Source organism: Hippocampus comes, unplaced genomic scaffold, assembly GCF_001891065.2.
Source record: "Hippocampus comes isolate QL1 unplaced genomic scaffold, H_comes_QL1_v1.1 scaffold41, whole genome shotgun sequence".
NCBI lineage: Eukaryota > Metazoa > Chordata > Actinopteri > Syngnathiformes > Syngnathidae > Hippocampus > Hippocampus comes.
The window spans coordinates 3,197,437-3,225,216 of NW_017805153.1; the positions used below are offsets into that span (position 1 = coordinate 3,197,437).

Here is a 27,780-nt window from a genome sequence, read left to right on the forward strand (position 1 = left end):
AGAACTAACTCTTATTTATTGTCACAGAAACCATAGAAACCCACTATCCTCAATCCCATGATGACCCAGGCAACAAAAATCCCCCAGGATATAGTAATGGCAGTCATTTGTGGCTAAGACCCAGTCGTTTGGGAGGGAAAACTGGACCTTTTACTACTACTATTGCTTTGTTTTAAGATCTTGTGATAACTCTTATACACCTGCATTAATAAACAAAAGGGGAACCATTTTTTTGTTTCTGCACCCAGCTAGACAATTGTATGCTGGAGAAATACACCTTGTCTTCTATACGTGTATGAGCACAGACTAAGGACATGTGACTCCAAAAAAAAAAATTCCATTGTTTATAGACTTTTTCGTTAAGCATTAATAGCGCAGGAGTTCATTGCACTCTGTGTCAGTCAGAGGCATGAGCAATCCTCTTAAAGCCTTTTGTTGACCGTGCACACTCACGCACACATAGCAGGAAGGATATGAGGTACATATCTGTTTTGGCTGGGGACAGTGGAAACTGAGAAATATTAATTCTGCTTTGTGTAAGTCACTTTAAAGCAAGACACTGGCTGTAAAACTCTAAACACCCTTGTTCAAATGGCAGGTATTTGTGACGTTTAAAAAAAAAAAAAAACACACGAGACCAAGATAAATAATTTCAATGCTTTTTTCACATTTTATGTGACATATAACCTGTATGATCCAAAAAACATACCATGAATGGGAAAAATAAAAACATAAATAAGCTAGTTACATAACTATGCCCACTCTCAAGATAATACAGTGGTGCCTTGAGATCTTGAGATCAGAGTTAAATGAATTCCATGACCACACGAGTAAGGCAAAACTTTGTGTCTCAAATCGTCTTTGCCCATTGAAACTAATGGAAATGCCATGAATCCATTCCAGCAGCCCCCAAAAACATTTTTGTTTTTTTTTTAACACTGTATTGTAATTTATAAAACTGAGTAATGATGTAATTACATAGAGTGTAAAGAATTAAACACGTGTATCGTGATTTAATGCTGTAAATGAATTCAATGCGCTGTACCTGCTTGGTCACCAGGAGGCCATACAGTGTAGTTCAGTCATGTAGACGCAAATGAAGACGAATGTTTTACTACTACTACTACTGTTAGTGACTTGTACGGTAAAATATTATTCATTTTTTATCGAGGAAAAAGAATTGATGTCGGTGAGTAATTCTTATGTTTAATTCTGTTGCTCCACCGTTTGTGTTCAAATAGCTGGTGCTTAGGGCCAGGCAGTATAGTTGAAAAGTACATCACGATATGAGTATTTATTTATTTATCAGTCGATACCAATATATATTGAATATTAATGTATATTTTTTTCCCACTCTTCAAAATACAGACCTGGAGAAAAAAAAATTCGAATGTAGGTAAATTTATTTTAAAATATAATACTTTACCTCAATTAAGAGGTCAAGACAGCTATGGAAAGATGAAACTAACTGGTCAATTTAAAGAATAAACATCTCTTTAAACATAATGTGCTTATCAGGGCTATGCGAATCACGATGTACGTATTAATATCAGTCTATCGATAATTATTGATTTTTTTAAAGATATTTAAAATAAGAGACACAAATTGATTAAAGATAAAATTAAAAACTATTAAAATGATTAGCAGCGAGCACTGTACCGCAGCCCCGGGGGAAGCGTTGAGGTCACTGCAGGGCCTCCCCTGATACTGTCGTCCCAAAATAAATCTATGTCCATATCAAAAGAAATTGCACTCAATATCATATTGATTGAAAAAAATCATAATAATACAAATCAGGAAGTAATCTGACGTTGGCATTCTGTGTACTGTAGGCAGAGTCTCCAGTATAACGTTTTGTACTACAGTTAAAAGCAGCTAAGAGGACTTTCGGAGCACAAAGTGTGTTTTGATTGCACAAGGAATCGTTTTTGTGAACCTTGTCCGCCAAACCAGCAAAGAAGGCATACCAAACCACCAAAGAAGTGCACGAACGCACGCGTTGTGTATGTATGTGTGGCATATGTACGCTGAATGAAAGTGTGGTTTAACCTTAACTTCTCAAAAATAAATGGCCGGTTGCCTCAGTGCAACGTTTGCGATATGATTATATTGAGGCATACTAACACAATCAAACACTTTCAAATGGAAACAAGATTGTGGAAATAAAGTACTTGCTAGCTCTGGTGCTAACCAGCTCCGATCTTCTCAGTGTCGCACTTCACAGGCCGTAAAAAAAATAAAATAAATAAAAAATGCCCTATGATATATAAGCCAGCTAAAAAGATGAAGTCGCCCCAAGATGGATGCTCAACTGTGATGCATGCACTCCAAGAGAGTATTAGTTCTCTAAAATTACATTGTATGAACAACGAATAAAGGTTAACGTAACGGTATCAACAATACTGCTTTTGGGTATAGTGTCTTCCAAAAATAAGCATTTATGGCGCAATGCCAGAGGGGCACGGATGTTCACAACATGGCATGTTGCACTACATTACTTTTACTACCTTGAATGAATGGTATTTTTCCTCTGATTGTTGTGCTTTATTAAATTTGATCTTAAATGTATTGGTTTGTTTTAAATTTGAATCTGTATTTAATTTGTTTTTCTCATTTTATGTGGCTTAAAAAAATCTGTTATTATCAGTATTGACTGAAATGAGTTACTTAGACTGTGAAACATTTTTCCACCTTGGTTTCATATGACCTTAGCACATTTCCCACACACGTTTGGGAGCTTTCAAGTGTGTTTTTGCATAACATCGGGGTTTGGATGTTTTTCTTTGTTAGCTAAGGGCCTGACAAAGCTCAGAGATCTGAAGCTGATGGGAGATTGTTGTCACACAGTCATCAACTGATACTTGCCAGCAATTCCTGTAGCTTCTTCAGTGTTGCTGTTGGCCACTTAACACCTCCCTGACATGTTTTCTCCTCATCTTTTCATCAACTTCAAAGGGACACCCAGCTCTTTGTAGTGTCACTGTTGTGCCATATTTTCTCCACTTGATGATGACCGTCTTCCATGGTACATTAAATGCCTTGAACATTCTTTTATTCCTTTCTCCTGACTTAGAACAATGGCATCCATCTGATGCTGGAGATGCTCTCTGTAGGCTTGTGATCCAAGATGTGACTGCAAAGTTGTCAGAAAAAGCCGACTAGAAAATCTGAAATTAAGCGTGAATCAGAATAGTGGCACGTGTGTGCTGACTTACATTTAACAGGAGTTAGAATGTAATTGGTTTGCCACATCAACACTTACAGCACAAGTGGGCATTTACACTTGTGTAAGCACATTATCTCAGACTGACAGAACCCCACCCCACCCCCACCCCTTTTTACCCACAGGTACAGATGACGACTGACAGAACCCTTTCTACAGGAGTTAGAATGTAATTGGTTAGCCACATCAACACTTACAGCACAAGTGGGCATTTACACTTGTGTAAGCACATTATCTCAAGATAAAAGTAGGTTTTGTCTCAGTTGAGCTGTACAGGTTGTACACCCTGTTCCAAATTAGTATGCAGAAGCTGTTTTTCTCAAATGTTTATAGTTCTTTGCAAATGGACCTCAACCGAGAATAATTTGAATGTTTTTAAACAAACCTTACAATGATAGTTGCATTTTTATTTAAAAAAATATTTTTGTTACAATGCACTGTTCTAAATTGTTAAGGACAGCAGTGTTTCAAGACGTGTAGGTTGTAAAAAAGTGAAAATAGCCATTTGTTGAATTTGCAGCATTAGATGTTGCAAAAGCTTAAGTGTCAAACTCAAGGGCCGAGAGACGGATCTGGCCCGCCACATCATTTTACGTGGCCTGCAAAAACCAAATTAGTTGCGTCAACTTCATTTTTTTGCTGAAATATCAAAATTGCAAAATGTCTTCACTTTAAAAACGTTGAGCTATTGCAAGCATGTTTTGTTACCAATCCTCCTTTTTGGCTACCAATCCCACTTTCAAAATAAAGGTAAGAAGCAATTTTTCTGCCAGTTGATTTCAAAAATAGGTACTCAGCAATTTGTTGTGTTTATGGAATATTTGGGTTCACAGTCATAATTAATGGCCCCCCGAAGAAACCCGTACCTCCAATTTGGTCCGTGACAAAAATGGGTTTGACATACCTAGGTAGCGACCTCTTATTTGATAGCATCTTCGCAATTCTTGCAACCATTGAACTGTTTTTCAATAATTTGGAACGCGGTGTAGGCCACATTAACGGTGGGAAACGTTTGGAGTGATTTATTTGAGTCTCATTTTTTATTATGAATACCTGGCATTTGAGCAGAGATGGGTAGATGTTTTTATGTCCACTGTATATTACTTGAACCCATTTTTTAATTTATTTATTTTTTATTTTTTTGTAGTATATTAAAAGCGATTCTTTTCACATCTTTTTAACAGCCCAAGCTAATCTTTTTGCCGATTCAACTACATTTTTGCCTTTTTTATTTTTCTGGTAACATATGTCTTACTCTTTTTAGACAGTAGAGTATGTACATCTGTTTGTACTTTGTACCCTCGTTTGTTGTGTTTATCCGTGGGTTCTTGTAATGTCCTTGTATTTGGCAAAATGTGCCTACAAATATGAAACTTCCTTCAGTTTCATCATGGATTTTATAAGCCCAACTTCCCCAACTGTGTACCAAGGTAACCTTGCAGCATCCTTCAGTTCCTCATCGTAGATATTTCCATGTTTCTTACTTTACTGACCGTAACATGACCCTTGTCAAACCCCACAGACAGATGGAGGGGCCGAGTGCAATTGAGGTGATCCAGGAAGCCGGGCCCCTGTTTGTAGGTCTAAGGGGAGAGTTGGGAGTGAGCGCTGGGGTGGGCCGAAGCGCTTACGTTGCCGCTCTAATCATTTATGTAACCTAATCATCCTGAGGAGAATCCCAGTCTTTGTTGACTCGGCCTGGGCCCGCCTTTGTTACTGAAACTGTTACCCTGGTTACAGTGGCCTTGTGTTTGAGGACAAACTGTAGCCTGTAAATGAGATGGCCTATAGCCCAAGTGACGAGGCCACTGACGCATAATCCTAATGCACAGGTTAATAACAATGTGATTGCTGTCTGTTGTCTTAGAGTCGAGTTGATTAAAAACAAAACGCCAGAGATGCAAGTCGCTCCCGAGCTCGGTGAGGCTGTTGTGCGAGCACCAAGCATCTCCTCATGTCAATTGATCTTTGTGATGTCATTCAGCCACTGAGCTGTTGTCTGTGAAACAAGACGTGCAATAGATGATCCTCCCCCCATATCCTACTCTCTGTCCTCTCCCGTTGTGTGCAATGTTTGGAACAGGTGCGGATACCTGAAATCCATTCATCCAAATTAGAGAGATGATTGTACAACCCCGCAAAGTGTGAACAACAGTTGTATTTGTTTTTTTCCAACAAAGTTGGCACCGAAGGTTGCTCTCTGCTGGGAAATGCATGGGGGTACGTGCCAATGTAACCAGAACAACACCTCAGGTTGGCCATGGCAACAAACACACACAATTAGTAAAGTCCTTGTAAGATTCATTCGATCGTGCTCATTTGATCTACCCTGTGGACGGTTTAGACAATTGTAGAATAGTTGTGCCGAAAGCTGATTTCCAACCACTTCATGGTCATATTCATAATCAATGGCTCGCTTGTTTCTTTCTTTCTTTCTTTCTTTCTTTCTTTCTTTCTTTCTTTCTTTCTTTCTTTCTTTCTTTCCTTCTTTCTTTCTTTCTGCATGCTTGCATCCTCCTCCTATAAACACAATTAAATGCTCACAATGTGCAGTGGAACATATACTTTAGGTATGATGATTCCCTGTTGCACTCCGATTCCGTGTATGTAGCAAAAATGTAACTGAGATCAGCCTGACTTGTAAAAACATTTTATTGATAGTCGGAGCGGAAACTGTAGGTTTAAATAATGCTGGCACCGTGTTTTGGGGGGAATGGGGCGGTTGGCTAAAAATGTTTCTCTGTTTACCAGTTAACCACAGCTGATGTGTGGGTATAATTTGATGTTCATTACAGCAACATCGGAATGGATAGTTCCAAACGACGACAAATAATTACAGTATGTCACAGATATTCAAATAAAAAGTCACACAAATTTACCCAAAATGATGTTCACCCTTTCCAAATTTCCATCTTGATGGAGTTTAAAAACTAAAGTAAAATATAACAGATGCCGTACTTCAAAATTATTGCTTTGAGCAACAACTTCATTGTTGTTAACTTCACGACTTTGTAGCTGTACTGAATGATTTTTTTCTGACCTCGCGAGCAAGTAGTTTTCCAAAAGTCACTCATGCGAACGATGCCAACAGTGGTTTTCATGTTAGCAACGTTCTTATTTCCTGCAGGATGGAAGTAAGACATGGGAATCAGCCCTGATAGTGATTTAGGATTCCCAACTAGGAAAGGTGAATATGCGTTAGCAGTTGGTGATCAATTTGCTCGGACACTTTAAAACGAAAGATAAATTGATAGACACTGCAGTCATGGCTTTATAAATGTTTAAGAAATGGGGAAGTAAGGTGAAGGTGTATTTCTCCAATTCTATTATGACTGTTTATAATTACTTTTTTCCCCTAATTATACCAACCTATATTGCACGTATATGACATGAAATTCCGATTGAACACAGGTGAAGTTAGCATGGCGTGGCCCCCTACCAACACTCCCGTTTCTCAAGTCACCACGGAATAGTAATTGCTCACCGCTGATCAAGAGCATTCTAATCAACTATAAATTTCTGTCGTTAGACATACATTGTGTTCATAATTTGGGCTATTGCTTTCAAAATTTAAAAAGTCAGCCATTTTTTCTCTCTCCCTTTTACTGTGTCATTATTAGCGAACCAAGGTAGATGAATTATTAAACTTGGCCAGAGTATGAATGCAAGTATGCAACCATGCATGTTTTTCTATACATCCAATCTGCCATACTGTATGTGGAATGTTACATGACAAACCCAATGAACATGATTCTTGACTTCCTGGGTGTGTCTCAATATTTATATGTATATGTATAAATCTTTATGGCCGGGGTCTTTGGATGAATATTGAATTCATATCTATTGTTTATTTATCCAAATATGATTCATAGGGTATCAAAACATGTATTCTAAACAACATTAACACAAAGATTTAAAAATACAAAGTATGTACAGGTTAAAAATAAAAGTACAGAAGCAGAGCTTGTGAAATGAAGCCTTCCCTCAATAACAATGTGCTTGTATTTATTCATAACAGAATAACTAAATACTAAAATTTTTAGTGAGGCCGATTACAAATGTTGATAATTGTTTCCTACATTAAGTTTAATATAAAAAAAATCAATATTGTATTTCAATATTTACATAGAAATTATGTAGTATGAAAATGAATAATGGGGATGGAGTAGATATCTTTCAAGTAGGAATGGTGTTTATTTTTTTATAAGTGAGTGTGTTTTATTAATGATCTGATACATGTAAACACTAACAAAGTCTAAGCATTGCCTAATGTCATCTTTGGTGGCTGTGGTGACATAAAACAAAGAGAGAGAGATTGTAAACATCAAAGGTTCCCACAGGTGTTATATCATGTGTCGCTTCACCCGAAGTAGGACAAAATACTTTTGACGAATGCGGAAATAGGTTGCGCATTTAACGGATTGTGACCACAATGGGCGTGGGGTAACAAACAGTAAAATGCAAAAGCGTTATCTGCAGATATCAGACATGATTCTTTACTTTGTCTCTGTATGTGGTCTGCACTGTGCGTCTTTCCTGTAGCAGTAGTCCAGCGACTACAATAATGTTGAGAATGTTCTGGGAGGCCGCCAAATACAAAAGCCGGTAAAATCGAGCTGACAGAAGGGAGAGGTAGTTGGCCCTGCAGGAATAAATCCTTATTTGGTGGCCTCAGTCCTGCCAGAATTCTCTCTGTCACCATCCTGTGAGACGGCAAATGGAATTTGCTTCTTTACAACAGTCAAATCAAGACCATTATGTCTAGTAATGCGCTGTAATCAAATTGTCATGTCTGCCATTCATCATCTGAAAAATTAGCTTCCTTTTTTTTCCATCTCATCAAGAGATGGAATTGCAGCAATGTGCCAACAATTCTACGTATTTTTATTTAGACTTAAAATATTCCCCTGACTTCAAATACATTAGAAATAAGTAACCCAGTGGCTATAATTGTGGTGTATCTAAACTTCACAATTTACATTCATTTTTCTGCACATGGTTATAAATACACACTAATTGTTGTCAGTTTGTCATATGTGCTTAAAAGTACACTAAAAAGCTGTAGAATAAGCTTGGAGAAAAAAAAAGATTTAAAAATAATAATAATAATGCAATAGATTTATGTAGTGCATGTACGGTACCGGTACACTTTATGTTCTTTAGAAGTTTAGCGTGTCAGATACAGTCGAACCTCTTTTCACCGTACCCCGTTTATTACGTATCCAACCGTATAACGTTCACATTTCCAAGTCCCAATTTCACCAAATTCCTTTTCCATTTGCCGATTTTGATTACAACGAACACCTTGATATCGTAAAGGTAAAAGACCAGATGTTTCCCGCAAAATAGTGAGAAGGCCTTCGTTACAATGAACCGTGGGAGGATAATTGCCGCAGCGATCTTGCTTATCAACAAAATGTACAGCGCGGGATTCCCCTCCGTTGCATAGCAACGCTACTGATCGACACGTACATTGTTGTACTTCTGGAGGCACGGCGCCATCCTGAGCACATGGCCTGAAAACATGTGGTAAACGGAAGCAAATATCGCCTTCTATGAAGGCTGAAATTGTCTCTCACTTTCAAAAGGGAGTCGACCAGACGAAGCTCAGCCGAGACTTCGAATTGGCAAAGTTGACAATTTCGACAATCATCAGTAATGGCAACAAAATCATGGCAGAATTCAAGGCCAACAGATTCAAAGTTGATCGTAAAAGGCTTTTGGGCGTGGCACATCCTGGACTGGAGAAGGCACTTTTCATTTGCTGAATGTTTTCAGAGATCAAGTAGTAACGTTACAGTTGTTTATTTTACGTCTAATAAAATAGGGTTTTCTTTATACTGTATACGCATATTTGTAATTGACATGTTTATTCTGATTACATGTTCATGCTTTTATATCTATAAATGTTAATACTGCATTATACATCGTAGTTGGCGGCCATTTTGTGGGAAATGGTTACAACGATCTACCGTTATAACGTACAGATGTGTTATATCCCTCAAGGTACGTTGTAACAAGGTTCGACTACGTTTCATACCGTAATATGATTGCACACAGCACTACGCTGGGACAGGAAGGAGTCACAGGCGCCTCTCTTGCATGATGCTTGCAATGTGGCACAATGGATCGTCTTTGATTCTGAAAATATATCTGATATGATAATTTTATTGCTTTTTAGAAACAAGATCAGAGTGGTTGAAGGTGAAAAATAAAATTCATATTGCCTGAATAAATAGAGAGTTAATTTGAATGATTTCTCCAAGACGGTTAACAGAACCGTTTAGGGTCGGGCTTATCGGGGCCAGTGTAGTACCAGGGCTCCGTACCCATCCCTGCACACAAGTAAACTGTAAAGCTTATCTAAGCAGTCTACGAAAACACATGCTGTATATGTAAGTACGTATATGCTGTGTATGCTACAAGCTAAATATTAGCTGGCCATTTGCATTTGTATGTTGACCCACTTGTTTAGTTCCAGTTTAACTTGTTGGTTCTCAATGTTAGCATAAGACGTATTTTATTGTTTTACCCGATTCTGACTTCGGTGCAGTCGATGCGGTACCAGGGTGAGTGTTGGAGCCAGAGTTAGTGGCAGTTCAGAAAGGTCGAATACAGGCCACAATCAACTTAATTCTCTGTACGCAGACATGTTTTATCATACTGTATATGAAAAGCACCCTGTGATATTATTTGAAAACTGTCCTTTTTTTTTCTTTGTTTGTTTGTTTGTTTTTTCCTTTTTTTTCTTTTTTTTTTTGGAGTAGTGTACATTATCCCAACTCACTCTCACGCTCACACTACCTGCTGGTTCTTCTCTGTTTGTGTCCAGCATACACACCACGTGCATGCATTTTCAATTGGTTCTTCTTTGTTCGAGTTGGGTGGCTTCTCCCACGAGGCAAACAAGGCATTAAAACTGAATGATTGGGGGAGAAACTGAATGTTAGTGCCTCTTGATGCTCAACCCTACACACAAGCTAACTGCTAGCACTGAGCATCATTTATTAGCAAAGCCACAAAAAGTCCAGAGATTATTTTATTAATGTTTCTCCAGTGTAAAAACAAAAATCCCTCTAAACTATAACCATGATTGTGATTAGAGATGCAAGGATTAATCAATTAATCACCAACTAATTGATTATCAAATACATTGATAATTATTTTTCATCATCGTTGAGAGGCTCAGAAAATGGATGGTTGGATTAATCGAGTCGTTTGATTTAAAATACTTCAAATTTATTGAATTTCATCCTCTCAACATTAAATGTTCTCTCATTTCTGTATTAAGATGACTAATAATCAAAATGTATGCATTTTTTTTTCCTGAAATTACAGCCCAAATCTGAAATTCTTAGTAACGTCTAAATGTTTGTGCATTTTCTGCACTATCAATTTGAAAAAAAAAAAAAAAATTTTAATTAAGTACAGAAATAAAAACAGTGTTTTTCTTAATCCAATTCATCGATTAATAGGCCAAACAATCGACTGATTAATCAATTATAATCATCGTTAGTTTCAGCCCTAATTGTTTCTTTTTGGTGTTTTTTTTTTTCTTCCTCAAAGCTGGCACTTGCAGCTCTCTTCAGCACCCAACGCCATTTATTTGATGGATCTTTCTATTTACGCGATTCTATTCATGTTTTCAGTTGGTGCAGAAGGACGATTGAGTACTGCAACTTGTCAGTTCTGTTAACCTTGCTTCCCCCATCTCTTAGGGCAGGCTATTTTTTGCTCATTGATGCAGTCAATAGCGACAGCTGGAAAGATAAAATGAGTTTGTGCTCGGAAAATAGAGTGCGTTTCCCTGTCTCCCTCTCTCTTTATCTCAGTCACTCACACACAAATAGTTGAAATCTGTCTGCCTTCCTGATTCCATTTTTCACGCACCCTCACTCCAATGTGTTTTTCACTATTTGCTTTCAACAGAGGGGAAAAGAAGGGGTCCTGGCACCTCTGCAGTGTCCATCTGCATGCTTGCAGCGCATCTGGTCTCCATGCCGTGTAAAGTCTCAGCAGACGCGGTGACTCAGGGGAGGGTCTTGAATGCACACAGTTAGCTGATAAGCGCACATGGACTGTGGTGCAGCAGAGCATGTAGGGGGTTTGAGTGGCTTGTCCAAGATAAAGGAAGTCAACGCTGAGTAGACGTGTTCTCCCTGCTCTGTCGGTGTGTGCCATCTGCGCTTGTAAATGATCACACTGCAGTCTGTATTTTCATTGCACTGCGCGTCACAACACACAGCGCACAGTATGTTAGTTTTGGTCAGTGTAATACCACACACACCATATTTGTTTGTACATTTATACAGTACGCACAATTGACAATAAAGTTGACTTGTCTTGGAGAGGTTATTGGTTGTAACTCAGTGTTATCTCATTAAAGTACAAAGTATGACAAGAAGGCTCCACCATTATAAAGGATGAATGCACTGATTAAAAAACAGCACTTACACGAAAGCGTAGTTGTCTCACAGGATAATATGAAATAGTTTGCAAGTGTTCTGTTTGATTAAACAAAGTAGCATATTCGTCGAGACTTTGTGATCGTTGGTGCGGGTTGATTTTAAAAAGACAATGAGGAAGAGAGGGCAACGGAAGGCTAGATGCTTTAGATACATGAAAATTGTTTTAATGAATGAAAGTGACCAGCCAAGAGGAAATGGGAAGCAGAAAAAGAGGGGCATGAGCTTATTTTGGAGACTCTCAGGAAGTAGGCCTGATGCCAGAGACTGTGATAAATGTTGATGTCATTTGTGGACTTTCAAACCTGTCAAAGGGACATCTGCTCAGAGTATCCGTCTCTTTGTTTTGTTTGCTTCTATTGCCTGTATATATTAGCTCGCCAATGTTTTTATGATTCCGGTGCTTTTGAATTCCGATGCCCATTGGGCAGCTATGTTGTTTCTGGTCATTGTATTCCACCCACTCCTGTTATTTTCAAGGTGGAGTGCCTTGAATTGCACACATGAATTAGATTTGAAATGAATGGAAATGCAATTAATCTGTTTCAATCCCCAAGTTAAGTTATATTAGCTTTTTTTTAAAACCGTGTGTACTCCAAATAAATATGATGTAATGTAGAAAGTAGCAAATCAGTGCTGTTGTTAAATCCAGCTTTTTTTCATCTGAAGCAACTGGCTAAGGTAAAGCCCTTCCTTTCTCAACAGCACAACAGTAATCAGTGTCTTTGTTATTTCGAATCAGACAGTGCTACCTCAAGCATTTCCAGTCGGTCCAAAATACTGCTGCTTGCCTCCTAAAACTGGTGCTCGCCTCCTAACTGGTGCTCGTAAGAGGGAGCATATACTGTAACTCCAATTCTGCCCCCCTTCACTGGCTTCCTAATCATTTTTGGGATCCTTTTAAGATACTTGTATTTGTTTTCAAATCTTCAAATGGTCTCACAACACCTTACTTCTCTGAGCTACTCCACCCCTGCACGCCTGCCCGGTGCCTCGGGTCTGTGGACCAGACGCTACTGGAAGTACCGAGAACTAAGCAGAGCCTCTGAGTGAATGAAGCCTTTTCTGTTGCAGGTCCCTCCCTTTGGATTGACCTTGCGTTAAATGTTAGGAAGCCCCCTCTCTGTCCATCTTTGAAACTCGTTTTAAGACACATTTTTATTCTATGGCTTTTGACTCAGCCTTGTCGTGTTTCCTGTTGTCTGCTGTATTTTTGTTCGTATTGATTGAGGAATTGGTTAATTTGTTTTTGGTTGATGATTATTGATAAAAAAGTATGAATTTGTGTTTTTAATTTCGTGTTTTCACTGTCTTTTTCATTGTATAATTGATTTTTACTCCATGTAGAGCACTTTGTATGCAGCAATGGTTGTGTCAAAGTGTGATATAAATAAACTTGAGATCAGTTGAGCCTCACACTCAGTCAATTTTAATTGTTGAACAAAGAAAATTTGCCTAGTCTCTCTTGGTTTTGGTGGAACCGTTAAGGTAGAGATTGCAGAATGCTTCTGGAGTGTTTCAACCGAATACTTGACTGAAGTTTGATTAAACAAATACGCTACTGTGCTTCTTCTTGCTTGTCTTTGTGTTCTGTTATATCTATCCTTTTTCTGGACTGCTTGTTGTATGAGCTGGAGCCTATCCCAGCTGACTCTTGGCGAGAAGCAGGCTACATCCTGAACTGGTCACAAGTCAATGACACGGCACATTATCAAACATTTTCCATTTGTTAGGGTAGCTAAAGACACAGTTGACACATTGGTCTTATTTTTAATGTTCATGGAATAAAACGATTCAGAGATGATTTATATTTTTATTTACCAGGTAATACATTTTAAGGTCAGGCTACGTACGACTTTTGATACTGTGATACTCTGATTAGCTCAGTCATCATTTCACAGTTTAATCATAGATGGCAATTTTCCGCGTATCCGCGGAAATCCGCCGTTTTATTTCTTAAATTGATAATTTTTGTGAATCGTCGAAATCCGTTGAGAAAATTTTAGGGGCGGTCAGGTACCTTATCGTCGAGTTTTTACGAGCTCTCCCGAACAGTCTCTCTGTTTTCCGTTTGTAAACAGCCCTGCGATTGGACGTGTATGAAAGCTTCAACTAATCAGATCACTGAAGGCATTATTTGTTGCGGAAGTCTTAGCTCGATTATAAACGGCCCAGCGATTGGTTAACTACAAGCGATTGGACCAATCAAATTGCATGTAACATATTGTTTTACCTGATTCATGGCGGCCTGTTCGTCTCGCAAATTCATTGTTCTGGGATCGTTTTGAGCGGAATTATGAAATTTTTGACGAAAGATCAGGAGTCTTTAATCCTAGAAATTGACTCAAATGTCAAGAATAAATTCCGATGGGACTGGCTTGACAGAAAAGTCACTGTAAAGGTTAAAATTGGTTCCAAGTTCGACAAAGTTACAGAAGCTCTTGGACAATTTTTGAAGAAACCAGACGTAGCAGGCAAAGCTTATTGTGTGTATTGTAGTGACTTAATTAACTATGGCTCCCGTGGATGCGTGGCACTGACAGATCATGCAACAAAAGTGAAAAAACATGCCGACAAAATCGCCATTCAACGGAGCAATTATTCTTTGGGATCGGCATTTTTCAAACAAACTTCGTCAGCGGATACAACTAAAGACGTTACGCGCTGGGGTACTTTGGCTGAACCAAGCAACGAAATCTGCTCCACTGACGCCCCTCCTGTGCCGTCATTAAGCAGCCCGACATTCTTTCACTTTCTGTCGCTCACGTGCGGTTTGGAGTTAAAAGCTTCCATTCATGAGCGCAAAGAAGCCAAAAAGCAGGATGCCCCCACCCTTTTGGTGCGCCGACCTGGTATCCACCTCGGTGTTTCACTTTTTGCCCAAAGATCAAAAATGAAAGAGGAACGTACGGTGCTTTCCAGGATTAATAATTACTCCCACTGATGTTCCGTTTCTGAAATGATATGTCCGCTATAAGGTTGCTATGAATAGTGGCGATCTTGGGATTTTTTTCTGTTCAATTTTCAAACAGTGTGTAAATTTAATACACTTCATCTTCAGCATGTTTAGTGCCACTTTTGTAAGTAACCACGCCCCCGTCCAGACCACGCCCCCGGCCAGACCACGCCCCCGTCCAGGCCACGCCTCTTCCACTTTTTTCATCACTCGCCATTGCCATCTATGTTTAATTGATATTCCACAACTTTTTCAAAATGTTTTTTTTTTTAATTGAAATAATTCCAACTCTTGACTGATTGAATGATTGATTTAGCCATTGTAGCATATATTTCTTTTCCTTGTTGATCACAACACACTTCCCCTTTGCTTGGGAATTCATTGTTACAGATTGGAACATGTTTCAATATGGGCTGGATCGAGGTGTTTACACTTACCGGTACATGCAAGAGAAATGTGTTTGTTAATCAAACATTTGCAGAGGTCGGTTAAAGTCTGGTTTAAATTTTTGCTGTAGGTTGGCTTTTTTTAGTGCACATTCAAGTACTGACTCTGCCCTTGTGCCCAGTGCTGGGGGTTTCACAAGGACTCTCGTGATCCACTTATGACTGTCATGTGACTACTATTACTACTACTTCCTTTATGTTACGTTAACCGCACAAAGAAATAATTACTTTTTGAGGCTTCCTTTGTGCCCGTTGTCTTGTGATTAATTCCATCATCAATGACGTCCTGCGGTTAACTCGGGTGTTCACTTTTTCCAGTTGAATTAAGTTTCATAACCCTGTATTAACAAATTGATGACTGTATGCTCGTACAAGCATGGGGAAATGTCTTTGAGGTTGAACCATAAATGCCATTGCAAGCTTCATCAACCTGTTTAGTAAAGAGGGTATCACAGGGTGTCACTGAAATACTAAAACATCTCCCCAGACGCTGCAATTGGCCATGGTCACAAGATTGGTGTATTCCTAAACATATGCCATGACATGGAGATTTACCTCCATTCTGTATCCATAATAATATGAAGAATTGGCAAGGAAGACCCGTCTTGTTTTTCTGTGAAAAACACAAAAGAGAAGAATACTTTTGATTCATTTCCTTCAACTGAACAATAATTTTTAAATTACAGATTTAGACAATTCCCAAATTGTAAGTAAACACAGTAAGTTGTGGAAGGGTTGTTATAAATGTTCCCTATATCAGTACACGATACAGTACACATATATTGTTTTAGAGCAGCATTTTACCATATTCACAATTTCATATTTACCAATGGATGAAATAGTGAATCTTGTGGATGTGTGTGAATTTTTATGAGCGTTGCACATCTCGCCGAATCCATTCAAGTGAATGAGAGCGAGCCCTGTCTCTCAGGTTATTATAGCCGCACATTTCCTCTTTTACAGGCGCTGCACCTAGCATCTTATCAGTCAAGGAAGACACACAGGTTGTTCCAGAAAGAGGACATGACCTTCAATGAATGCCAAAATGAAGATATATTGAAAGACGCGTCTCACCCTCATTCACTTGAATAGGTCCATTCAAGTGAATGAAAGTGGTGACATGCGTGTCACTTGCAAACATTTTTACCATAAGCTACAGCATTTCATCCACAGGTACATATGACATTTTAAATATGGTTAAGCGTTGTTGTCAAACACAAAAAAAAATGTGTACTGTACATGCTATATTCATACTCTGCCCAAACCTAGTAGCCAAAACTCAGCCACTAGTGAAGTCTTGAGTCAGAACCCCGCTGAATGACAAAATGGGTTCCCATGATAACATTCGGATCACATACATGCATTCTGAAACTGCTGTATTAAGTTATGAGTATTACGCTGCCGCAAAAGAATTTAAAACAAGCGGTGCATTTTTACATCGATCCATGTGTGTGTGTGTGCATTTTTACATTGATCTGTGTGTGCGTGTGTGCGTGTGTGGGTGTGGTTGTGTGTGTGTGCGCGTACATTGATCCACTCCAGCCTCAGGGTTTCTCGACATCACTTAGAGAAGTTTAAACGAGGCAATAACAGGCTCGTCGCCTTTCGGGAAGATTAATAATGGTTTGTTTTTAATGGTGGCGTATTTCACATGCTTGTTTGAAAATAAGCTCTACCAGAAATGCATAACCTTCAACATATGTATCCTCAGCATCCTCTGGAGAGCAATACATTCAAATTATCATGGCTATTGGAGTTAAATGTGAGACATTTTGTGCTAATGCGTTGTGTGCACAGCTTTTTACATTCCTATGAGATGTTGAAATGGGCTGTGGCCAATTTAGAATGTCACCTCACTGATGGGTGCCATTAATTTAGTTTTGACTCTGACATAACACTCATTCGCTGTTCACTGAGAACATTGGAACTCGGGTGCTCCACTGCCTGGGTGTCTGTGGGCATCACTGATATGCAGTGGCAGTAAAAATGTCCCTTTTCTCAGAGTGACAGCTTTAATCCTTGAAAGATGGGAGTGCATGTATAGGGCGTGTGCTTGTGTCACTGCGTGTGCGCATGCAGGAAGGAAAACTGCCTTTCAGCTCTTATCAGTGAGCCAGCAGCGTGAGGCTGATCACCTAGCACTGCTGAGCTATCAAAGTGGAGTTAATTGCCTTTCAGAGGAAAAATAAAGCTGGGGGGTGGAGGGGGTTCATTTTTTTGTCCCGGTGGTTTGGCTTTTTCTTTTTTGATAAACTCTAGTTACAGTGTAAATTGCTGAGCCTCAGTCTGGAGTTGTCTACATAAGATGGCGTCCAATCCTTTTAGATTGTTCAATGAATCAGTGGGTACAAACAGATTTGACACACCGTTTTGCAAATGACATTACACAGGCAACAAAGGAGAGAGAGATCAAGTGTGGCGATAAAGGAAGAGCAGGTAGGTGGAGTTGGGGGTATCTGCATTCGGAATGAGGGAAAGGTGGGCGGGGTTTGGCATGTGGACTGCTTGCTCTGTCGAAGCTATAGCACATAGGGTTGTTCAAGGTCTACTTTCATGCTTGATAGATCCCCTTTTTTTTTTTTTGGAGCACGATGGAAGTGTGGATAGCTTTCTAATTTTGTATCGTCAATCATTATGTAGCACAGTGGAAACTCGGTTGACGACACCGTTGTTTAATGCAGATTTGGATTTTTAATGAAACTTGGTGTGCTTGTTGATAGTGATGGCACAAAACAAAATCTTAAATTTTGGGTCAATCGGCTCAGGGGTTTGGGATTTACGGCCCATGGAATTTTGTCAGTTTTGGTGTCCTTCTTTTGAACCCTTATCTCTCAATGACCAAAATGGTGGCCGACTGGTTAGCACGTCCCTCTCACAGTACAGAGGTGCAGGGTACGATTCCGGGCACCGGCCTTGCTGTTTGAAGCATGTTCCCCTCCGTGTCATGCACCATAGGTTAATTGAACACTCCAATTTGTCCCTAGTTGTGACTGTGAGTGTGAATGGTGGTTTGTCTGTGTACCCGATACCAACTGGGATAGGCTCCAGCGCACCCGCGACCCAAGCGGTTCAGGAAATGGAGGGAGGGAAGGAAATGGAGGAAGGAAATGGAGGGAGGGAGGGAGGGAGGGAGGGAGAGAGAGAGAGAGAGAGCGAGAGAGAGAGAGAGAGAGCGAGAGAGAGAGAGAGAGAGCGAGAGAGAGAGAGAGAGAGCGAGAGAGAGAGAGAGAGAGAGAGAGAGAGAGAGAGAGATATTGTGAACCACATAGGCCATGATACTTTGCATCACTGAACCAAAAGAGACATGTGGCAATAAAGTGACTGGCCAAGCGTATTTCTCTGTCAGTGCTGCTATGTACAAAAACACAATTTTGTGGTTTTATTTTTCTCAGTACTATGACTTTTTTTTATGATTACAGGAAGGTTTTTGCTTTTTTATAATATCACAAACCTCCCACAATATTGTAGTAATTATCATATTGTGAGGTTCATGTCGTGATAATATTGTATCGTGACATTTGGATATAGTTCCATGCCTATCGTCCCATGCACATACCTTTGCCAGTGCTCAGTCTGGTACAAGTGGCCTTGTGTTGTCGACTGCCACATTTTCTTCCTCTGAACGCCGAGTCTCATGTGTCTAATTGCATTTGTCACTGTTTGTAGCCTCCAATGCCTTGCACTCACCATTACTTCATTCCACAGAGATGCGTCTATGCTGCTTTGCTGGAAACGGAATCAAATGTTGACATTATCTGTCTCCTGCAAGAGTATTTCCCGCAAGCTGAACCCTTGAATGAATACAGTCACTGTGCTTTAAGGAGTGCCCACAATTTTTCAAGGAAAACATGACAATGTCCAGGCCTTTATGCTTTGCTTACTGTGCAGTGGAAGTATGCAGCATGACACCGTAGTCACCCGCAATGGAAATTAGAACCAATTCGTGGGTTATGTGACCACTGAGAATGATGAAGATTGTGTGGAATGTGTTGTTGATTGATCACAATTTGAAAATCCCTCGAATGCAACCCTGTACAGTGGTGGGCCATGAATTAGTGCTGGGTGATATCAGAAAAATCATCTATCACGATAGTGACAATTTTATATCATGATAATGATACACAGCAATATGTTTTCAGTTATTCTAAAACCAAATATACAACAGACTATGACTTTATTTTGGAGTGACACTAAACAGACCTGTATCAAATGTTAAATGTATCCAGTGGTGCTACTCTATAAAGTTATCAAATGTAAACAGAAGTACAGAACATATTTTTCACAAATGTACTGGTTATATGTCAAACTAAAATAAGAGGCATAAAAAATAATGTTGCTGATAGAAAATGGTGGACTTTACTGAAATTTTGAAAACATTTATTTTGCAGATCTCAAAAGTCAAAATCAATATTAAGAACTGTATTGTGAAAGCACATCACATTTTTAACATTGTATGCATTCAATATCCTATCTGCATCCATTTTTGTAATCACGTATCCTCAATATGAACATACATTTAATCTTCTAGGCCTCTCTTCCTGGCTGACAGACAGAACAGCGTAACATTTATTGTTTAGCTTTGCGTGTCGTATTATTTTGTATTAATTTTCTCTCCAACACTTAAATTTCCTGCTATTTTTCTCCTCAAATTTGGATACGTGCCACTTTAACGTGGTTACAGCAAGACCTCTGTGAGGTTACCCAAGCACTTTAATTCTGGTCTTTCACGATGGCATAACGTTAGCTTAGCAATTAGCATGGATTCTATGGCTTTCCCTCTGATTAATCACTCCTTGTAATCCCTTCATGAAAACGATACTTGTAAGAAGTGTAGCTCATACATCGCCATGGAGGCGAGATATGGAGGCTGTGACTGCTGAGTTAGCAGTGAAACAGCAACATGTTTAGCAGGCGGTGGTAATCAACCAAACCTCATTGCTAAACTTGCTATCGCTAGCTGCAGCGGCGTCTTGCCTCAACCTGCCACCTACCTGGCTGCAGCCGACATAACCAGCCCAAAGTTTTTTGGGGTAAATCTCCACCGTTCAATTTTGGGAAAAACAGAAAAAATGCTGCTCTTTGTGTTTTGAAGAGGCCCAAAGTAAAAACTGCTATGCTTGTCTAGTTTGAGGGCATACACAGCATGCCTCGAGTGCATTCGTTTTTCATAATTACAAATTACTTGTTGTTAGTCTATTCTTTCCCAACACAGTAATATTTATTTGCATTCACTCATCTCGTTATTTACTCATTTTCATTGTTTGTTAGACTTAACTTTGCACCGTAGGTTTGTTATGTACAATGACTGTTTTGTGATTCACTTCCCTGTATTGTTCAGTCTTTCACCTGGTGGCAGCAGTGCGCCATAAAATTGTTCAGTGAAAGCCTTTGCCCATCAAATCAAGCTTATTTGACGGATTAGTTGCATGCAGTTTGATGCAGCTGACAAATGACGAAAAGACAATCGTAAAAAAAAGTGACCTGATAAAATGTTATCTATTGTCTTGGCAATATATTTTGTCACCGCCCAGCTCTACCATAAATAGAGTGACCTTCACCAGGCTAACAAAGTTGCTACGTCATTCTGTCTGCTTTACGGCTGCCATGTTTATTGTTGAGGGGAGGGTTCAGGCTTGACTGTCATCGTCTGGACTTCGACCCATGCATCCATCCATTTTCTATACCGCTTCTCCTCATTAGGGTTGCAGGTGAGCTGGAGCCTATCCCATCTGACTTTTTGTCGAGCGGTGGGATACAACTTGGACTGTTCGTCAGCTATTCGCATTGTCTGCTGTACCCCTTTTTTTAACATTTAAATGGTACGCTTTTCAACACTTATATCCGCTGTCAGAATTTTCAACCTTGATAAATAAAATGTCAAGTGCGCAACCCAAGCATTCACTTGTATGTCGTAGCAGGAGTGCCATCTCCATATATGCTTGGCAGTCATGGAAAGGACACTTGTCAAAGTAGGTTGGTGCCTGCAGGATTGGGTCACATGCCAGAAGTCTCTGAGCAATTTTCCATCATATGGCATCAGAGTGTCATCAACTAGAGAGATTGTGCGTGTGTGAGAGACATTTTAACGGTGGTGCTCCAAGAGGTGCAATTATTTTCGGGAGTGTGTTGGTCTGAGTCTGTCATGTTATTTACATATACATACTTGGATACAGACATACAGAATTTTCTCTGATTCCCATTTAATGCTGATAACTTCTGTCGAAGTCGCTGTTTCACCTCGAGTGTCTTGTCTTGCAAGGTAGGCACTTTGTGCTGAACAAGATGAATGGGATGAAAACGGAAATACAATTACTGATGACAAATCTCATCGTGGATTTATAGCTCAATGGTATTACTCGCATGCACATGGACAATTACATGCACGTGCATTCATCAAGGGGTGCGCATCATGTTGGGATTGCTTGCTCTGGATTAGTGGTGGAGGGATTGTGCTGAGTTGCAGGTTCACAGAGGAAGCCATTCAACTGTAGCAGTGTTGTGCTAGCATATATTTCCCAGTCAAACAAAAAATCTAAGTGGTCAAAACACTGTTCAGAGTTGTGGCCAAGTAGTCTCATTTGCCATTTTTTCCATGTGCACGAATCCAGTGCCTATCGATGTTGCTCGATCGCAGGGCAGACACATCAAATAGATGTATCATTCCACCCCTATTCAGGACCACATGTTAAACCTGTGATCGACGACAGGGAGGTAGTTCTCCTTTTACTGCTTTCTTTGGAAACAGTTTACTACTTGAGTAATCAACTGTAAGACCAAGACCAGCCTTACTGCTTTTTCCGTCACTTGTTTCCCTGATCTCATGCTTTCATGTTAAAAATATCAGAAATCTGTTGGCTTATGATTTTGCCCACTGCAATAATGTGAAAGTGTTCTTGCTCAACATTTGCCCAATCAGTCTATCGGTGAGTTTTTATCTGGCATTCCATCAACTGATAGAACAACTGCACCATATGTTTTATCTTTTATCCTGTTAGTGCCCGTTTTTCCCTCCATTACAAATCATCATTGATGACTCACAGTCAGCAGATGAATGTCTGTTGCCTAACAAGGGAACACACAGCAATTATATTATGACAGACCCGAGCAGTCAATTCATTCATCCTTTCCATTTCGTTTCCTTAGCCCCCCCCCCCCCCCCCCCCACCGCCCCCCAAAAAACAAAGGGGAAAACCAATTGAGTGAAGACTGAATGGCTGAATTATTGTTGCTTCCCTTTATTTCAGTATTCTGCATGGTCTGCAAACATGAACGCATATCAGGTAAGTGTGACAATAACAAGAATTTAAGGCCTCTTGGGCACAAATTATGATTATGTTCGTCGGAACACATTTTTGAAGTCTACGTTCCCCCCCCCCACCCCCATGTCAGGAAATTCCCTTCATTGAGTCACCAAGGCAGAGAAAAATATTTCAGGGGCAGTTTGAGGTCAGCTACGACACGTTTTGTTTTTGGGTTTTAAACACTAGCTTTCGTACTCTGTAGGTAAATGCTAATGTTGGAACAGCTCTGTTTAACGCAACGCAGAAATGTGAGGAATTCATTATTAGGTGTTAGTAAGTATAAAAATTACCCTGTTAAAGTTACAATTGAATTTTTAAAGTTGCTCTTCTGGCAATGAGAGTACCGGTAGTTATGTCAAATATAGAGGAAAATTGTATATACTGTAATTACTAGATGGATCAAACTCATGTTGTGTTGGCACTGACACAGAGCGGGTCATGTTTGTACAAGCTTTGCTGTACACTAAATTAATCAGAAAAGTTTTACTTGAACACGTGTTGCTGTTTAACACAAGTTCATTGGCCAAGTCATTGTCACTTATATTTCTCATAGTTAGAAATGAGTTTCACAAGATTTATTTTTTCTCTGCTTGGCCAAATGTTAATAATTGAAAGCATAAAATAGAGTGTACAGTACCTGGGGTCTGTGGGATATCTACACCAGAGATGGATATAATCTAACCACTCAATTTTTGAACTCATTGTTTGCTATTGTCGATCCAATAATTAATAGCTTACTGGCTGATGGCTTAAGAGTGAATTACACTAAACAGCTCCCGGTGAGAATTCAGGAGTGGGAGGAGATTTGGGGAGCAATGGTTACATTTACATATTACTGTATCTGTAAAGAAAGTGTCAGACTTTGGTTCGCATTGACGGACTATTGTGGGCTCTTCCATCCACATCAGCCTGAGTTCTTCTTTGAATGTGCTCGGACGAAACACAATGAGTGGGAGCACAAACCTAACGTTCGTCTGTGTCTCTTTCCACAGTGAACGAGTATGTGTTCATGGTCCAAGCCAGAGGGATCCGGATCAGAGAAAATGTGAAGAATATCGGTGCTCAGGTCCTGGAGCAGGTGGTGAGAGGTGCCTACAGCAATGGCACAGGTACCTAACCCATCATACATCTTTCTACACTGAGGCCTATGAGGATTGTGGACTGCCCATGCACGAATAATACTTTCTAAGACACGAACTGACATCTGTGCCTGTTTCCAGATTACTCTTATGACTTTAACATGAGTGAGAGTGATGCCCCTCCCACTGCATACCTCCCCGAGGGCTTCACGTACCTCCACTCACAAGTTTGCCCTGAGAAGCTACCCTCTATGAGTAAGTTCATTGTTGATTTAGTTTTAGCTTTCCTTAAATATTTGTTGTCCGGGTTATTTTTGGTGCCGCTAATATTATGGCCCGGTCCCGTTTTCCGGTGTTATTTGGGTGTCACGGGAGTCGGGATGGGAATTAATAAGAATTTAGCAATTCGGATTCTATCAGCTAAACGATGACCCGATTCCTTGCCGATTTTCCTATCGCTCATTCGATGAGGGAATTAAATAATGCAAAAGATATGTGATCATTCATGTCATTCGCATTATATGATGTGATAATACAGAAGATGCGATATGGTCCAAATTGTCTATGATATAGGTCATTCTATTTCCCGATAACAAATACAGACTAGATCCCCAATTTGAACCCGCAATTTGGCACCCGCTCATTTACCCTATCAAAGAAATTTTTTTCCAATATTTTTTAAAAGTATTCTTTTGTTTTTTTGTTTTTTTTGGGGTGGGGGGGGCAACCCATTTTTTCTGTTTTTCATTGGAAATGTTTCTGGTGATTTGTAACAATTTATTCAAGAATGTTTGGGGGTTACAATGTTATTTATTTTTATTCATTAATTTTTTCACTGCTTATATAACGGCTGTTAATTAGATGCGGATTTCCCCTTTTCACATGCCAGGCATGTCCATATCTCCCCACTACACTGGGGTATATTCTGATGGGGGGGGGGGGTTGTTTTTTTTTTTAATTGAAATGGCATGCAACTAATGCCGGTTTTCTCTGATCTTTTTCCTTTTATTTATCGATCCATTCATCCATCCATTATCCGAACCGCTTATCCTCACGAGGGTCACTGTCGTGCTGGAGCCTATCCCAGCTGTCTTCGGGCTTTTGTAACACACATCTTAAATAGAAAAGCAAATATGTGGCTAGAGTATGAATATAATGCAATAAAACACAAACATTCAATGAAAAATATCATTCACACTATCTAGTAATACAGTACGATCGTGTTTTGTTTTTTTGTTTTTGTGGGATTGTACACTGTGTTAACATCCATGCTCGTCGAGCAGTGCTGCAAACTAATATTTGGGGCTGATGTAGTAGTGTTGCTGCAGTCACAGTACATTAACCTACATTCATCTTTCATTCCATGTCAGTGAGTTTAGCATCCGAAGTGTCGTGCAAAAATGACACTTGTCAAGGGATTGTTCAATAAAACTTTTTCATATCCGACACTGATACCAACGTTGCAGCCTGGAGGATCGGTCCATACCTTTCCTATACGATCCGATACTTTTTGTTACTGTAGAAATTGTTATATGTAGATGGAATTTGCTTGATACTGACATCTAAAAGCAACGTTCACTGTATAACAACTAATCTTGTCCCCTGAAGAATGAGTCCAGCTCTGTCGGCTTCTGCTTACGTGACGAAAACACCAGCACCTGGCAAGTGGCAACCGTGACAGATTGTCTGGGCTGTGGCTTTTTGTGTAACCTGAAGATGAGGATATATGAGATCGTTTGGGTTTTTGGATTGCATTGGATTGGTTCTAATAAAAACAATCCAATACAAATCAAGTCATTTTGGCCTGGATCAGACTAGATATTGATCCATTGATTGTATCAGACCATCCCTTCTCTTGTCACACCAAAACTTAGGAACTCATTGTACCTTGGAGCCCAAATGCGAGGGTTGTCATCTGGTGCGGGTCTACCACGGACCCCCCACCCCCTGCTCCCCATGTGGAGAGCCGAGTTGACTACCCACTGGCTTAGAGCCTGGGCAGCTAACCCAATGGCTAGCACTACTCAGGCTTTCGAGGACTGAAGTTTTGAAATTTTGGACATTGTGAGCTGGCATCTGTTACGTATGCACACTTCACTGACTCGATGGTGTAACGGTAATAGCTGGATTAACCCTTTCAGGCACAACGGTTACTACAGTGGACATCTTATCATCTTATCAGGTTGCTTGTGGAGGCTCTCAGTCGTACAGGATAGTTCCATCGTAGAAAGGGTTCCGTCAGTCATCATCTGTACCTGTGGGTAAAAAAACAAAAAACGATGTTTCGCTTCTCTCACAGAAGCTTCGTCAGCGGTAGACAACTCTGAAGTCTCTGTGAAGACTCCAGGAAATTGCTCTGCGCTAAAAGGCTAAGCGTGGCCTATTTGAGGACTGGGTGGGGATGGTTAGTCACGCCCCTATGGTGAAGAGGCCCATTGATTTCTAAATTCCCTATCGTTGGGTCTTGATTAGGCCTATTGTTTGGGCTAGGGCTGAATAGCTACTTTCAGTTAGCCTGATCAGCATGTCTATGTCCCTTGGTGGTCAACAAGTTATTGTAAATAGGAGACAGGTTAAATCTGATACCTCCTTCACGGTTCAGAGAGGGTGAAAATTAAAAAAATATATATATTTTTTCACCCTCCAGCAAAATTTTTTTTTTTTTATTATTATTTTTTTTAATTTCCCGGAGTCTTCACGGAGACTTCAGAGTTGTCTACTGCTGACGAAGCTTCTGTGAGAGAAGCGAAACATCGTTTTTTTTGTTTTTTGTTTTTTACCCACAGGTACAGATGACGACTGACGGAACCCTTTCTACGATCTTATCAGGTTACAAGGCGCATGAAAGGGTTAACCATTGGTTGATTGGTCATGTCTGCAGAGTGAGGCACAAGGATCACATAAAAAAGTGGCTGTCGTGTTACCGTCTCGGACGCGACACAGCAAACACAATGCCCCACACGTCAACTCAACTCAACTGGATTTCTAGAGCACTTTCAAACAGCCATCGCTGCATACAAAGTGCTGTACGTGGAGCAACTATCATATATACAACAATAAAGCAATAAATCAGTAACAAGGACGGTAGAAAGCACCAAACAGTCAAACTAAGATCATGTCTGAGTCATGCTGAGTCAAAATAAACATACAAACAAAAGAATGTTATGTCAAACGTTAGCCTCATGTTGGGAAAGTTCAGAACCAAAATACATGACTTGCCTGTGACATCATCACTGATTTGTACAGTTAAGAGGAACCAATGCAGAATTGTCAGGCAAGCTAACAAGCGATTTCTAGGAAGTGAATTACTGAAATGTGGTTACCCATTCCGAACTTGATGAACTTGTGTTACACATCAAGCCATTGTTCCAGCTGTCATACTGGCGGCGTCATCAAATCCAGTCGTGCAAATGGAATGTTGAAAAGCAAATGTTGAGGGCAACTGTGCGGACCTAAAAGGTTGATGGATGCATCAAAGTCTCTCTAAAAAAAGAACCACAAAAATTCGATTACTGTTACATTTTTTTCTCCAATAGGTTTTGGCATTTCAGTTTCTGTGTTGATTGATGATTTATACAAATGTTAAGTCATTGCAGGGAATAGCTTAATGTGCCTAATTATGCTTCTAAGCGCTGAACCGTCAAAGCGTTTCAATCACGTTGCTCTTTTTCCCTCCTACGTGCTACTCCTCTAACCACTTGTTGTAATGATTAACGAATATTGCTTTTTGTCGTTTTCCTTTCCACTCTTTCATATTATACAACCCGTGTGTTTTTCCTGCAAACACAGAGGGTAGGTTGGAGGTGAATATGAGTGAGGTGTCACTGGAAGATGTGGAGCGATCACTGCTGCAAGAGACTACTATTGCCCCAGGAGGCCACTGGAAGCCCAAAGACTGTTTACCTCGCTGGAAGGTATGTCTCCGCACAGTGCGGAGGAGCATTCGCCAAAATGCCTGCAGTCGGCCCCTGATGACCACACTCGACTTTCTCTGTCTGTCTGATTTCACTTGAAGCCCGACAAGTTGAAGCGCTAAAAAAGGGCATGCCTGTGAATATCCTCAGTCATTCCTCTCATTGTACTCCCGGGACATTGAATTGATCTTCTGGTTGGCTTAGAAGTCGTTTTTTTCAATAATGGAACAAAGAGTTCTACTCTTTGCTTGTGTCCAGCAGTCCTGCATGCCATCCATATGTCTCATGGGGCTAATGAATGCCCCAGGAGAGTGCGCTGACGAACAAATCATTATATTCACTCTCCTGTAGATCAGGCTTGGCTCTCTCAACTAACAATAAGCTCTCTGCGTGTGC

At 40.0% G+C, this 27,780-nt stretch overlaps 1 protein-coding gene across 1 annotated transcript in view; it reads left to right on the top strand.

The window, feature by feature from the left end:
- b4galt5 (UDP-Gal:betaGlcNAc beta 1,4- galactosyltransferase, polypeptide 5) overlaps nucleotides 1-27,780 on the top strand; it is a 44,181-nt gene that overhangs the window by 11,184 nt on the left and 5,217 nt on the right. The window contains exons 2-4 of the mRNA XM_019868429.1: nucleotides 23,384-23,500; nucleotides 23,612-23,725; nucleotides 27,260-27,384. Of these exons, the coding sequence (XP_019723988.1) occupies nucleotides 23,384-23,500; nucleotides 23,612-23,725; nucleotides 27,260-27,384 (356 nt within the window). The remainder of the gene's footprint in view (nucleotides 1-23,383; nucleotides 23,501-23,611; nucleotides 23,726-27,259; nucleotides 27,385-27,780) is intronic.